At 36.8% G+C, this 13,929-nt stretch overlaps 1 protein-coding gene across 3 annotated transcripts in view; it reads left to right on the top strand.

Moving 5' to 3' along the window:
- The first annotated feature begins 1,759 nt into the window (after nt 1-1,759).
- LOC145243367 (TBC1 domain family member 30-like) overlaps nt 1,760-13,929 on the top strand; it is a 230,676-nt gene continuing 218,506 nt past the window's right edge. For all 3 annotated transcript variants that reach the window (XM_080106187.1, XM_080106185.1, XM_080106190.1), the window contains exon 1: nt 1,760-2,623. In XM_080106187.1, coding sequence (XP_079962313.1) covers nt 1,897-2,623 — 727 coding nt within the window. In that variant the 5' untranslated portion in view covers nt 1,760-1,896. The remainder of the gene's footprint in view (nt 2,624-13,929) is intronic.

Below are 13,929 nucleotides of genomic sequence, written 5' to 3'. Positions count from 1 at the left end.
ACTCTTACTTTATCTCTAAGACTCTCTCTCAATGAAACCACTATATAACATTTAGTCATCGCATGCCATGAGTGATGTTTCTGACAAAGGGAGAAGAATTGCCGTTTGCTGGGCTAGAATTGACCTATCTATCATTTATTGTTGGCAAGTTTTTGACATTGAAGTAGTATTTTTTTTTTAAGTTCCTTTCATCAAGTGGCTTCAAGCGTAGTCTGGAAAGATTTCCATTAAAAAAACGAAGAAAAAAAGAAAAGAAAAAGCACTCCAACATGTAGTCTTATGTAAAATTATGAAGTTTATCGTTTCATCCTGGACGATTAAATATTTATCTGTTTATCCTGTAAACATTTCGTTCGAACAGGAGTGTGGGTAGCAGGATGCAAGATTGACTTTAGCCAATCCCCACCCCCTGAACTGCGTGATTTTTTTGTAGATGTTAACAGTAACACAACAACACGTAAAATTAAATCAACAGCGATAGCAGACGACATTGAGCTGACGTCACCGCCGTTTTTTTTTTGTTTTTTTTTTTGTTTTTTACCATCTGCTGTCCGGCCTACGAGTTCATTACACGACAAAGAAACCAAGTTAATTATCGTTAAATGGCGAGAAAAAAAAAACTTTAACTTTCTAACTTAACTCACTTTGTGATAATTTAAAAAAAAAACAAAAAAAAACAAACTTATAAAACAATTATCAATATTGATTGTATTTTTTTATAATAAAAAATAAAAATAAAAACCCTGTTGCATTTGTTTTCACTTTTTGCTTGTTTCGTTTTAAGTTTTTCGATCTCCGGACAGGCTCAATTAAAAAATGTTCCGCTCACATATTAAAAGAGGGCATCCTCCCAATTGTTGCTTTGTTCTTTCAGGGGGAAAAGAGCAATATGTGTATTGTTGATCGCGCACTTACTGCTCCCAATCCCATTATCAGGGAATATATCGAAATGTTTGCCGCAGGATATTTTTATAACCGTTGAGAGTTAGCGGCCCCTTTAGGGATGGGGGGATACCCGAAGCCAAAATCTTAAGTATGTCCTAATATTAAAAAATATTATGAGCAAGGGAGATAGTTTGAATATGATCACAGCCCCGTTATCGACTCCGTTAAATATCCCTTGACTCCTCATGTAAAATAAAAAAAAAAAATTTAAAAAAAGCGGCCTCGTGTCACATCAAATCTTTTATTTTAAAAAGAGAATGAATACTCTTCTAGGGCTTTAATTTTCCTCCTCGGTTAAGAAATACGTTTTATAGCCTATCACGAGAGGCATCCTTGCCGGGGAATGCCGACAAGTTTGACCATATCTATTTCGGGGAGGGGTAGTTGGACTTCCCACTTTAAACTTGACCCTGCGTAAACACTATATATTAGCTGGGTTGTGGGTGTACTAACAGAATAGTTAACAAAGCCTCCCCCCCCCCATCACTCATCAGCACCTTCTCATGTTGATGTTAACAATGGGGTTCCTAAGTGATTATTTAAGTAACCCATTATTAGCATGGGGATGACGAGGGGTTTTGTTAACTATTCTGTACTTTCATCGTGATGATTTTTTTTTTTTTTTTTTTTTTTGTAGGCCAGTAACAACTGCAATGACCCTACCCTCCCATTCCACAGCGATTATCCAATCCAGTCTAATTTGTCACTTGTAGGGTAAATTGGTGTTTGGTAAGATAGTTATTAGTTGTAGTAAAAAAAAATAAAAAATAAATAAAAATAGCGGAAACGAAGAAGAAAAAAGAAAGAACAACAACAAAAAGTTCTGGGTAAGTAACAGCTGGTCCAGGTAGTCGGCATTTGAAATGTACCTCTTCCTACTAGTTTGAAGTTGTAGCAGCGTTAGTCGATCGTATAGAGAGGAGCTTTGGACTAACAGAACCAACCTATTGAATGTTATATACACACACTACTGGCAAGCGCCATGGCAAGATGTCACAGTCCCAAACCCGGCCAACAGTTGTAAGTAGCCGAAGTGGTAACAAAAAATTACCACGCCGTTCAAAAATCGTCCAGTTGGATTCGGACGACGATGTTTTCTTGATGGAACCCCCGCCACCCGCGATATGTGGTGGCGGGGGTGAAATCCACCCGAAGGAGAGCGCGGAGAAAAGTTGCTATCATGAACAGATTGTTGTTCCGGGTAAGGTATTAACGTCATGGGACGAACCAGGAGCAGGAACTCTATATACAAGCGGTGCTGGTCCGGTTCACGCCCTTTCTTCTCCTTCTCCCGTAAGTGGTGACCCTTCGACGAGGGCCAAGTTAGTGAACAGCGCCGCCACTCTTGTGGCGGACGGAGAACTTTTTAAAAACCGCGACGACGAGTTTCCGCTGGAACTGGCCGCGTCCACTCACCTGGATACGGCGATATCGAAAGCGTGCGCCAACGTGGGTACTTCTTACTACCGGCACCGTCAGCCCCGGGGGTCCATCTTTGATGATCTACTATTTGAGATTTACCAACGCTGGCATGAGAGCCATCGCGATAGCTTCGACAGCGACACCTTTACGGAATATTCGAGTGCGACCGACTTCGCCCATTACAAATCGGATTCGTGCCACGAAGGGGTTGACAGAAGGCCAAAAAAGTACAGCCGTTCCTTTCTAGAAAATCAGGGTAAGTGTTTCGTTATCTGTAAGTTCATAATTGCACCCCCCCCCCACACACACACATCCTGAAAAAAAAATCTTTTCTCCCACCCGTCACATCTTCCAGATTGTCTGACTCAAAGCGACACATTTTATGATAGTATCCGCCACGCGTGCGTGTGTGTATTTGTTGCAAAAGTTTTAAAAAATTAGTTTAGCGGACCTTATTTGGAATATATATATATATATATATATATATATATATATATATGAGCAAACAGTTAATAAAACATGTTAAAAAACACTTTGAAAAAGAGTTAAAAACATATTTAATCTGAAAAGGAAACGTTTATTTTATTATTATATTATTTTTGTTAACAGGTTTTCTACATTATTTCCCACTCTACATTTTTACGGTGCGTTTCTGTCTGAGGTGGGGGAGAGGAGCGTTATGCCGAAAAAATAGTAAATAATAATGCTTATTCTATTGCCACTAACCCTAAGTCTGAGTGCCAACCTTTCCGAAACACACTCTTTTAAACCCACACGTAATTGCCGGAGTTTAAAGTAGAAGCGATCATTTTAGCGACAATTTTACTTCCGTGTGCTGATAAAACAACTTCCGTCCAAATAAAAGGTGCTTATGCACTTATGTTACCGTGCCGTTAAAAAAAAAAAAAAATAGTATTTTTAAGTTTTACAATTTTTTTTTTTTTTTTTTTTTTTCAGTGTGTGCTTGTTAAGATAGTGGATAGATCTACTTTTTTCTTTATTTTAAATATGTGGTTTTAAGCAAATACAATATTACATACTTAATTGTCACCTCGAAAATATAAAAAAAATTGCGATAATCCATAGAGTAGAAAATTATTTATAGTTAAAAAGAAACTTTGGTGCTTGTACACTTTTGCCAACGCGCTATTTTTAAATAGTTTTTCAGGTTAAATTCAAGCTTCGCAATCTTTTTTTTTTTTTTTTTTATTGTTAGGTGGAAGCATATAATAGTTACAAAACACCCTTCCCTCCCCATGTTAAAAATGGCTTTCAAAATAACGTTATTATTTCAGCACGGTGGCAAAAATGCGCAAGTACCGAAGTGTTTACGGAAAATTGGGAAAATTGCATTTCCCTAGATGTTAAATTCTTGAAGATTGCGAATATATGGGATATACTTATTTCTCATTGCGCTACTTTAATGGCGAACGTCGTAGTTTTTAGACTGTAGCGTCAGCGATGTGTTTTTCTTAATAAAAACACAAAAGCAGTTGTTTTGCTCTATGACTTTTCGTAATTTTGAGATATATTACTATTTTCGACATGACAAGTACTGTTTTTGCTTAAAACCACACATTAAAAATCAATCCGTCGATTTTATCTTAACAAGCACCTTATGTTTTTACTAAATTGTTGGGTGAAAGTACATAATAGTTGCAACCCCCCCCCCATGTTAAGAATTTATATCTAAATAATAACGTTATTATTTCAGCACGATAACAAAAATGCATAAGTATCAGATAAAATTCTAAAATAAAAATATCGCAAAGTTTTCATGTTAAAAGTATGCAAGTCGATAGAGAATTTTATCCTATTGCATTTGCTATAAATTTGTTCTATTTACTTTGCGATTGTTGACGATTCTGGACTCTATCCATTCCAAAAATACGATTATAGTTTAACGATTTCGTTGGGAAAAAAATTATCGATGCTGTTTTAACCAAATCTAAAACTTTGGGTTAGGTTGGTTAGGGTCTTTAAAAAAATCTGCTCAAATTCTCTATCTCACAGAAGAGATGTTGCGAGTTTGTCTCTGCTTTATCGTTATTTTCATGGCAAGTGCTCGACTGAGCTTCAATCTATGGTCCCCCCCCCCTCGCCAAACTTTCACAAGAAACACTCGTCTGGTTGAAAACACTATCAATAATTCTCCCCACTCTTTATCTGTGCCTAAACCTAAACGTAGATTCCATGAACAAAGCTTCTTTCTTAGAACTAACTGCACGCCTGTGGAATTGTCTTCCGTTTTCCTGCTTGCCAACTGACTACAATATGGTTGTCTTGAAGTCCAACGTAAACAAATTCTTGATGAGCCATTCCACTTAAGTTAACAAATTTTCCGAATTTCCATTACTAACGATTACTATATTGTCCAATTGACTACTGTACACTCTTAACCCTTATCCTCGAGTGGTCTCTGGGCATGGATAAGTGGTTATGCCTATGTAAAAAAAAAAAATTAAAGTACAGTCTAACAACAGTAACAGACTTTCAATACTAGTTTATACACTTATTTAATTTTTATTTTATTTATTTTATTTTATTTATTTGGAATACTTTGAAATGAGGCTTCATAATTTGTGTATTGCTTTTTTTATGAACTGTTATCCTCATCTTCATAGTTGTTGCTTCACCATGCTTGGGCGAACTCATCCTCTGGCCTTCTTCAGGTGATTAACCGCAACGGTATAGGAATACCGAGTCTTGTAACTGTATCTCAGTAATTGCTGCCTTTCATAGTGGTTCACTGGTTGTTGTCTAACTACATGGCGCACGCAGTGGATAGAGGCGTTAAGTCTCTACGGTTCTATGTGAGCATTGTCTGAAAATAGCAGTTTCAATCCTACCCTAAGAAGGCCAAAGGATTAGTTGGCTAAAACTATGGAATTCAGTAATTACTGGGGATAGTTATAAGAATCTGCATCTGTCGCGTAACCACCTGAAGAAGGCCAGAGTTGGCCGAAACGTTATGAAACAACTATGAAGCTGAAGATAAGTCTGCACCAAGAATGAATACACATAATTTATACATTATATTGATAATTTGCTGGTGTACCATAATCACTAACCCCCACCCCCTCAAAAGGTTTTTTTTGTAACAGTTATTGGATGGGGTTCGAGAGAGAGAGTGTTTGTAAAGATGACAGCCTCCTCATGTCCACCATCCTATGGTCATTCTAACTTAGCATTCTGCATCGATTGTTTCAAACTAAAAACAAAACAAAAAAAAACCTCTTTAAAATAGGTTAAAACACCTAAAGCTTATTGAAGTAGGTAGATGAATAAGTTATGTTGTATTGTTGTCTTTGGTAACATATGTTTGTTTCTTGAACATTTTTTTTCCGGCTTGTTATCTGTAGTAAAACGTGTCTCCATCATTTTGTCATCGATAGTTTTCAAACTTTCTCAATCAACTTTAATCCACCCACATTCAATTTTCAAGTTTGTCTGTTTAAAGAATGGATACTTGTGCTACTGCTGTGCTGTTTTCGGACTGTGCTGAAATGATATTTAGAAAGCCATTCTTAACATAAGGATGAGGTCTTTAACTATTTCTGTATGTTACTTAATTTAATAGACCAAAAATACCGTAATGTGAATGTACCTATTTACTATGCCTCCCCACGGGACAGTTAGACACCAGGGTCGTTTTTTAACGTGGAGAAAAGGTACAAAAATAAAAAAATTGTCTCAGTCGTGAAGGACTGATCCTCCACCGAAAGAGAACAAGAAATGAAAGTGCAGCATCTGAAGAACAGATACTACACTTTGATCTTACAGAACTCATTTAGAATTTTTTTTTTTTTTCCCCCCTTTTTTGTAAACTAAACTGCAGAAAAATCTTTATGGTGTATGCCTCCGTCACGGAACGAAGATGTCATATTCCAAAAATCACGTAAATTGAGTTTTTTAAATATATATTTGGAAAATCTTTTTACAATTAACGATTTTAATCGTAAGTTGTAAAAGGCTGGTTTTGATCTCTGTAGTACCAATTGAGTTCACTTCCCCTTACTAATAAAATATGACGAATCAAAACCTACGTCTCGCTTCGTATTTCCTTAATTAAAACAAAACTACTTTATCTACTTTATCCATTTACGTGATATTTGGAATATGACCTCTCCCTTCTGTGGCGGTTACATACATGATAAAGTTAAGATTTGTTTATACTTTTGTTTTGAAAATAAGTTTGCTTCTAAATAAGCATCGAAAATACTATATATAAAAAAAAACAGTACGATTCGCAAACTGCACAAGTACACAAAGAATGAAAGTACCAAATATTTAACAAATCCCCATCTCATGTTAAGAGTGGGTTTCTATGTAATGTTATTAATTAAAAGCCCATTCTTGACACGAGTAGTGGTGGTGGTGGTGGGGAGCTGTAACTATTCTGTTCCTACACTAACATTGGCGTCCATTATAGTAATTATGTTTTCATATACTTTCGCCTGGAACGCATAAAATAATCAAAGTCCAACTCTCTTCAGCGCTGTTCATTCTTATGGCATTTATTAGAATAACCAACAAAGCAAAAAAGGAGCGAAAGAACCAAATGCAAAACAAATAAATGTTACCAAATGCAAGATGAGTTACTTTTCTGCCCAACACTCAGCAGGATATGATTTTGTGTTAACTTAAACTGTTTTTTTTTTTTTTTTACTTGAAAATAAGTGGTGTAAAGTCTGTCGAAACGAAAACAAAAAATGGTTTCCTTATTCATAGTCGATCCTCGATAATCGCTCTAAAATTTAACATTGAATGTATTTCTAATAGTATTTTCTTTAATTTTCGATTTTCGAGCGATTATCAAGGTTCGATTATAGTTTTAATGAGACGACATTTTTCGTTCTAACTCTGCAGATTTTATACTGCATCTTATTAAGTAAAATTTTTTTTTTTTACATTTGCACCCCAAAAAAGGCACGTTATCACTTTGATGTAGGGGGCTACTATCAGGGACCTAAGTTGCAGAGGTACTGTGTAGGGAGTTTAGCAGCAAGATGCTTGTTCACATTACACTTGAACTTCTGCATGTCAGTACAGTTGGCGAAGCAGGAAACCGGAAGAGAATTCCAAAGTTCTGCAGTTCTGGAGGAGAAGCTATTAGAGTAAAAGGCTTTCTTGCATCTAGCGATCTCAACTGTATAGGGGTGGGATTTCGCTGCTTGTCGGGTTTGTCAGGGGTATTTTCGTCGAGGGGGGGGTACAAGGGCTTGTAGTTCGTCAGAGCATCCACCATTAAAATACTTGTAAAACAGGCAGAGGAATGCAACATTACATCGGTGGGACAGAGGCTGAAGTTTAGATGACAGTTCAGGACCTATTAGGTTGGCGACTCTCTTTTGGACCCTGTCTAGGAGCGAGAGACTAGTAGCAGATACACCAGCCTAAATGTGACAGCAGTACTCCATACATGGGCGAATGGTGGCTTTGTAGAGGTACAGGATACTTTCAGGCGTAAGTAACTTTCTAGCACGATAGAGAGAGCCCACTTTCTTTGCAGCAGCCTTAGCAATAATCTCGATGTATCTTTTTTTTTTTTTTTTTTTTTATTTATTTATTTATTACATTTTCACCCCAAACAAGGCAAATTACCACTTCAGTGTAGGGGGCTACTATCAGAGGCAACAACTACTGGGGTACTATGTAGAGATTTGGGCAGCAAGATGTCGGTTCACGTTACACTTGAACTTCTGCACATCAGTACAGTTGGAAGCAGGGACCTGGAATGGAATTCCAAAGTCTAGCGGTTCTGGAGAAGAAACTATTGGAGTAGAAAGATCTTTTACATCTAGGGATCTCTACAGTGTGGGGGTGGGATTTAGCAGCCTGTCGAGTTTGTCGAGGGTGCTCACGTCGTGGGGGCACACGTGTCTGCAGTTCGTCAGAGCATTCACCACTAAAATACTTGTAGAACAGGCAGAGGGATGTAATATTTCGCCGATGGGACAGAAGCTGAAGCTTAGATGCCAGTTCAGGGCCTATCAGGTTTGCGACTCTCTTTTGAACCTTGTCAAGGAGCGAGAGACTAGTAGCAGATGCACCAGCCCAAATGTGACAGCAATACTCCATACATGGGCGAATGGTGGCCTTATAAAGGTACAGGATACTTTCGGGTGTTAGTAGTTGTCTAACACGGTAGAGAGCCCACCTTTCTTGCAGCGGCCCTGGCAATGCCTTCAATGTAATTGTTCCAACTCATGTTTCCTGTGAACGTTAGGCCAAGGAGTTTGAAAGATGTACTCTCAGATAAAGAGTCGTTGGCCATTGCTATAGGTGGGAGAGAGGGTTTCTTGTAATTATTGAATGAAACTAGTTTAGTCTTGGCGGCGTTGAACGTGACCAACCATTTTTGTCCTCATTCCACTACAGATTGGAGGTCTTCCTCTAGTGTTTCTGCCATTTCTTTAGAAATGTGTTCATTCGTCTTCCTGTCGTGCCTGCCATAGAGTGTAGTGTCATCAGCATATATACCCATCTCAGAGGCAACTTTGTCAGGGAGGTCTTTTATGAATATCAGGAACAATAGAGGTCCAAGGATAGACCCCTGGGGCACTCCCGCATTTATATCATATTGTTTAGATGTACGACCGTCGAGGACAACCTGGATTTTTCTCTTATCTAAGAAGGATTTAATTATGTTAAGTATTCTACCAGTGATACCGTATGATCTAATTTTCCTGAGGAGACCCTCATGCCATACCCTGTCAAAAGCCTTAAATATATCTAGAGCTACCACTCTGCCCTCCCCCGCTTTGTCCAGTGAATTGTATATACGTTCAGAGATTACAGTTAGGATGTCTGCTGTGGAACGGGCTTGCCTAAATCCATATTGTTGGTCAGTCAGAAGTTTAGCATCTGTAAGGTGATGGGATGGACTAGAGCATGGTTAATTAAGGTCTCAAATATTTTGGCAAAAAGTGGGAGGAGGCTAATGAGGCGATAATTTGATGGGTGGCTGGTAAGGTTTCATGTAATTATTAAAAGAAACGAGCTTTGTCTTGGCAACGTTGACCGTTACCATCCATTTTTGACCCCATTCCACTACAAACTGAAGGTCTTCCTCTAGTGTTTTGGCCATTACCTTAGATATGTGCTCATTAGTTTTCCCCACATGCCTGCTATAGAGCATGGTGTCGTCAGCAAATATACCCATCTCTGAGACAATTTTATCATGCAACTCATTTATGAATATCAGAAATAACAAAGGTCCAAGAATCGATCCCTGTGGCACACCTGCATTTATATAAAATGTTTTGGACATATGCCCATCAAGGACAACCTGGATTCTTCTCTCATTTAGGAAGGATTTAATTATGCTAAGCATTCGTCCAGTAATACCATAGGATTTTATTTTCATCAGAAGACCATCGTGCCATACCCTGTGAAAAGCCTTAGATATATCAAGGGCTACTGCCCTCCCCTCCCCTGCTTTATCCAGTGCATTATCTTTTTCAGCATTCACTGTTAAATTGATGACTTTAGTAGGTTTTCGGGTATGCTGAAAACGAATATCACATTTAAATTTAGGGTAGGCAAGTATTTTTCTGAATATTAAGATATTTATTATCCAATAACGATTCATTTGAAAATGTATGGGTGGACAGAGGGCCAAAAAAATAAAAGAAAGTTTATAACTTTCATTATTAAATCATTTTATTTCAAATTTGAATTTTATTCAAACATTAATAAAGAGTTGTTTTAGCTTACTTTTTTTGTTGAATATAAAATTTAACAAGAAATCGAATAATAGAAATTATATAATTTTTTTTACTTAGTGATTCGGGATCTCAATTTTTTTCAATTTATTTTTATTTTCAAGAATAAAAAAAAAAAAAAAAAAATTACGCTGATGTTTTGCGCGTTGATCCATTCAAAGAAAATGTTATAGTAATAATTTCCCCTGGAAACTTAAAAAAAAAATATATTTTATATGATTTTAATTTTTTTTGCAATTATATATTAGTTAAAATATTAAATAAACAATTCTTAATTCAATAATATTGTTAGAGAAATTTTTTTCCAGTTATATTGATTTCATTAACGCTGACTTTCAGGGCTTTTTTTAACATAATGTTCCTGCAATATTTTTTAAGTGTTAACATCGATGTTTTATTTTCATAAAAGGAAAAATAAATTCATGCTTTTTTTTTTTTTTTTTTTAGCACTTAAACTATACCTTTAATAAAGGTGTTTTTGTGTTTACGTGAAATACATTTTAACTAAGAATTTTTAAAATAATGTGTTCATTATATTCTATGATCCTTAATAAATACAGAAAATTTCATTAAAATTGGTTCTGAATTGGGGTAAATTTTTTTTTTTTAAAGTGAAGGAAGAGGTCAAAATGTTTATATACATTTTGCGTTATATTTTGTCTTACACGAGTTTCGTTTAATGGCGGATGAACACCAGACAACTCAAAGACAGTTTGCGTTCCTCTGAAAAAACAAACAATTCAAGATTTTTTTCCAGATTAAAGAGAATAAAAACTGGTGAAAATGAATGGAAATTGTAAGTCATATGATTCATAAAAAACTTATTATAGATATATTGGGATCTTCCAGGATATGTTATTGCAGCCCTCTCCCGTCACTTTTTGAAATCGGAGGTTCATAGTTTAATTGAAATTCTAACGGTATCTCTTGGCCATTAAATAAACTGAATAAAATGTTTAAATTTATGACATGTTTTGTTTGAAAGTTACATTTAAACGTGTTAGAAGAAGCAGCAACGGTGAATGTTTTTATACATACTCTTGATTGGACAAAAACTGAAATCAGCTGTTCTGTTTAATCAAACACACTGCAAGAAATATTCAGTCCTGAAAATTCACGTATACATTCAGACAATACCCGTGTGTACGATGCAATCTTGCTCGGGTCCTATTGGCGAATGCAATGCGAGAGGCAGACACTAACTCTCTACGCTCGGCAAAGTATACACACAGCTGTGCGCTGCGTGTAAAATATGCTTAGATATGATATTTTATGTTGTCCAGATTTCGTATTTATTATTATAGTCGTGATTTCAAAAGTAAAAACAAAAAGTATTTGGGTGCCATCAGCTAGAATCGAAACCGAAACTGCAGCATTCAAAGCTGGTGACGTTACAATTGTATCAACGTGACACACATATGAACTGATTAAAAGTTAAAATGTATAAGAGTTTTTGCAATTTTGACCGATTTTTTTTGATTTTTTTATTTTTTTTTTTTTTACTCCTTAATGACTTTAACTGGCTAAAGATTCATAAAAGAACGGTGCGCAAAAAATCCAACAATCACATTGAGAGCATTGCAAGGACTGTTGCGAAAAAGGTAGGTTCTCTCTACCGTGCTAGAAAGCTATTAATGTCCGAAAGTATCCTGTACCTCTATAAGGCCACCATTCGACCATGTATGGAGTATTGTTGTCATATTTGGGCCGGTGCATCTGCTACTAGTCTCTCACTCCTAGACAAGGTTCAAAAAGTCACCAAGCTAATAGGTCCTGAACTGTCTAAGCTTCAGCCTTTGTCCCATTGACGAAATGTAGTATCCCTCTGCCTGTTCTACAAGTATTTTAACGGTGAATGTTCCGATGAACTGCAAGCACTTGCACCTCCTCTACATAAATACCTCCGACAAACCCAACAAGCAGTAAAATCCCACCCCTTCACAGATCCCTAGATGTAAGAGAGCCTTCTACTCCAGTAGTTTCTTCCCCAAAACTGCTGGACTTTGGAATTCCCTTCCGGGTTCCTGCTTCTCCAACTGTACTGACGTGCAGAAGTTCAAGTGTAGCGTGAACTGACATCTTGCTGCCTAACTCCCCACCTAGTACCCCTGTAGCCTGTGTCCCTAATAGTAGCCCCCTACATCAAAGTGGCAACGTGCCTTGTTTGGGGTGAAAATGTATTTTTTTTTAAATTTGAGGGCTCCTAGTGCCGCTTTGCGACTTTTAATTTTGGAGAATATACTTTGTAAATATGGACAGTCATATAGCCTTTTATATATCAGATTACACGTTGTTATGGCTTCCCTACCCCAAAAGAAACAATATTCTTACAAAAAGAACATTTAAAAAAAATATTTCTATACCTCTACTGATTCATATATATTCATGTTCAAAATATTTTTACAAGCACAGATCGAACGGACACATCCTAAGACTATAAAATATTTTTCTTGTTCCTAACAAACGTGGCTGCTCGGTCTTGTTCCTGCAATTGTTTTTATTCCCAACTTTCACCGATTCAAAAACGAAAATCAAGATTAAAAAAAAATTTTTACTCTAATAAATTCGATATATTTTTCATGTAAGTACAATTTATATTGTTGTCTGTAGTAATGAAATAAAAATCGATAGTTCTTGCTTCAATCTGCATCCCCCCCCCCTCATTTCTCGGGGGAGGTGGGAGAAGGGGAATTTACTCTTTGTTGAAAACCCCTTTTCTCTAAACAGCTGGTGATATCTCAACAAATTGGTTAAGTTATATCGTAGCAACAGCTGGTTTGGGCCAGTTTTTCATACTAACCTTGGTCTGCTTTCGTGATCAGCAGCCCCAGATCCCTTTCTTGTCAATAGTATAGTACAGCTTTGAAGGGCAGTTGTTTACTATCAGTCGCCTGAGGCGCTCATCGGGGAAATGCCAAATAGTGAATTCATAGCTAGTTTATACTCAGTCAGGGTACCTATTCCAGTGAGATGATTCCCCCACTATATAGTCATGTGTTACGCATGGCGTTAGTCGGATGCAAATGAACCACCAACCGAGTTTCACCTTGCCAATTATTCTGACAATTTAGGCACTGTCTTAAGCCACCAAATCCTTTATTGGAGTGAGGTATGATCCAGCATTCTCCAAGAGGGTTCGCACTCCCAGATATTATGTCTACATTCAGGAATAGTTCATTGCTGATCGACTGAGGTGCCCCTACCAGGGAATGCTGATAGGTCCAGTCATGACTATTTTCGTATTTAGGGGTATCTGGTTTATCCCACCTTGTGGCCACATCTTGTTGCCTGGATGAGTTTATTAATATTTGTTTGTAACTCCATATTTGAGAAGACTTTGATGTTAGTTGTCTAATACTCTCTCCGGTTTTTGTTTGTACTATTTGCCTGCATGTTCAAAATGTAATCGTTTGCACAGTTCCCAGTGTATTGCTTTCCCCACATATTCGTGTCTATTTTGTATTGTTTTGAGAATAGTTTGCTGTATTCAGTTATTATGCGATTTGCTGTTTCATCTCTTTGTCTACAAAGTCTACATTTACTATTTTCTTCAGTTTTGTCTATTTTAGCTTTGATATAGTTCTAATCATATTGTTCTGTGCAGCTGTCAATTAGGGGTTACTGATTAATCAGCAGATAATTGACCTAATCGGCCACTTTGTTGATTAATCAGTGATTGGCTGATTTGTTGACTAATTGGCTGATAAATTACTTTTCTCTTTCCAATTAAATTTAAACCATTTCATCACGGCCAAGTGACTCATCAGATGGCTTTGGCACATTAACATAGAAACTGCTAATTTAACTTAAATGTTAAGTGTCTTCCCACTATTAT

The sequence above is a fragment of the Euprymna scolopes genome, chromosome 22 (assembly GCF_053919585.1).
Source record: "Euprymna scolopes isolate OS-2025 chromosome 22, ASM5391958v1, whole genome shotgun sequence".
In the NCBI taxonomy this organism is placed as follows: domain Eukaryota; kingdom Metazoa; phylum Mollusca; class Cephalopoda; order Sepiida; family Sepiolidae; genus Euprymna; species Euprymna scolopes.
This window is presented reverse-complemented; position numbering and strand designations above follow the sequence as displayed.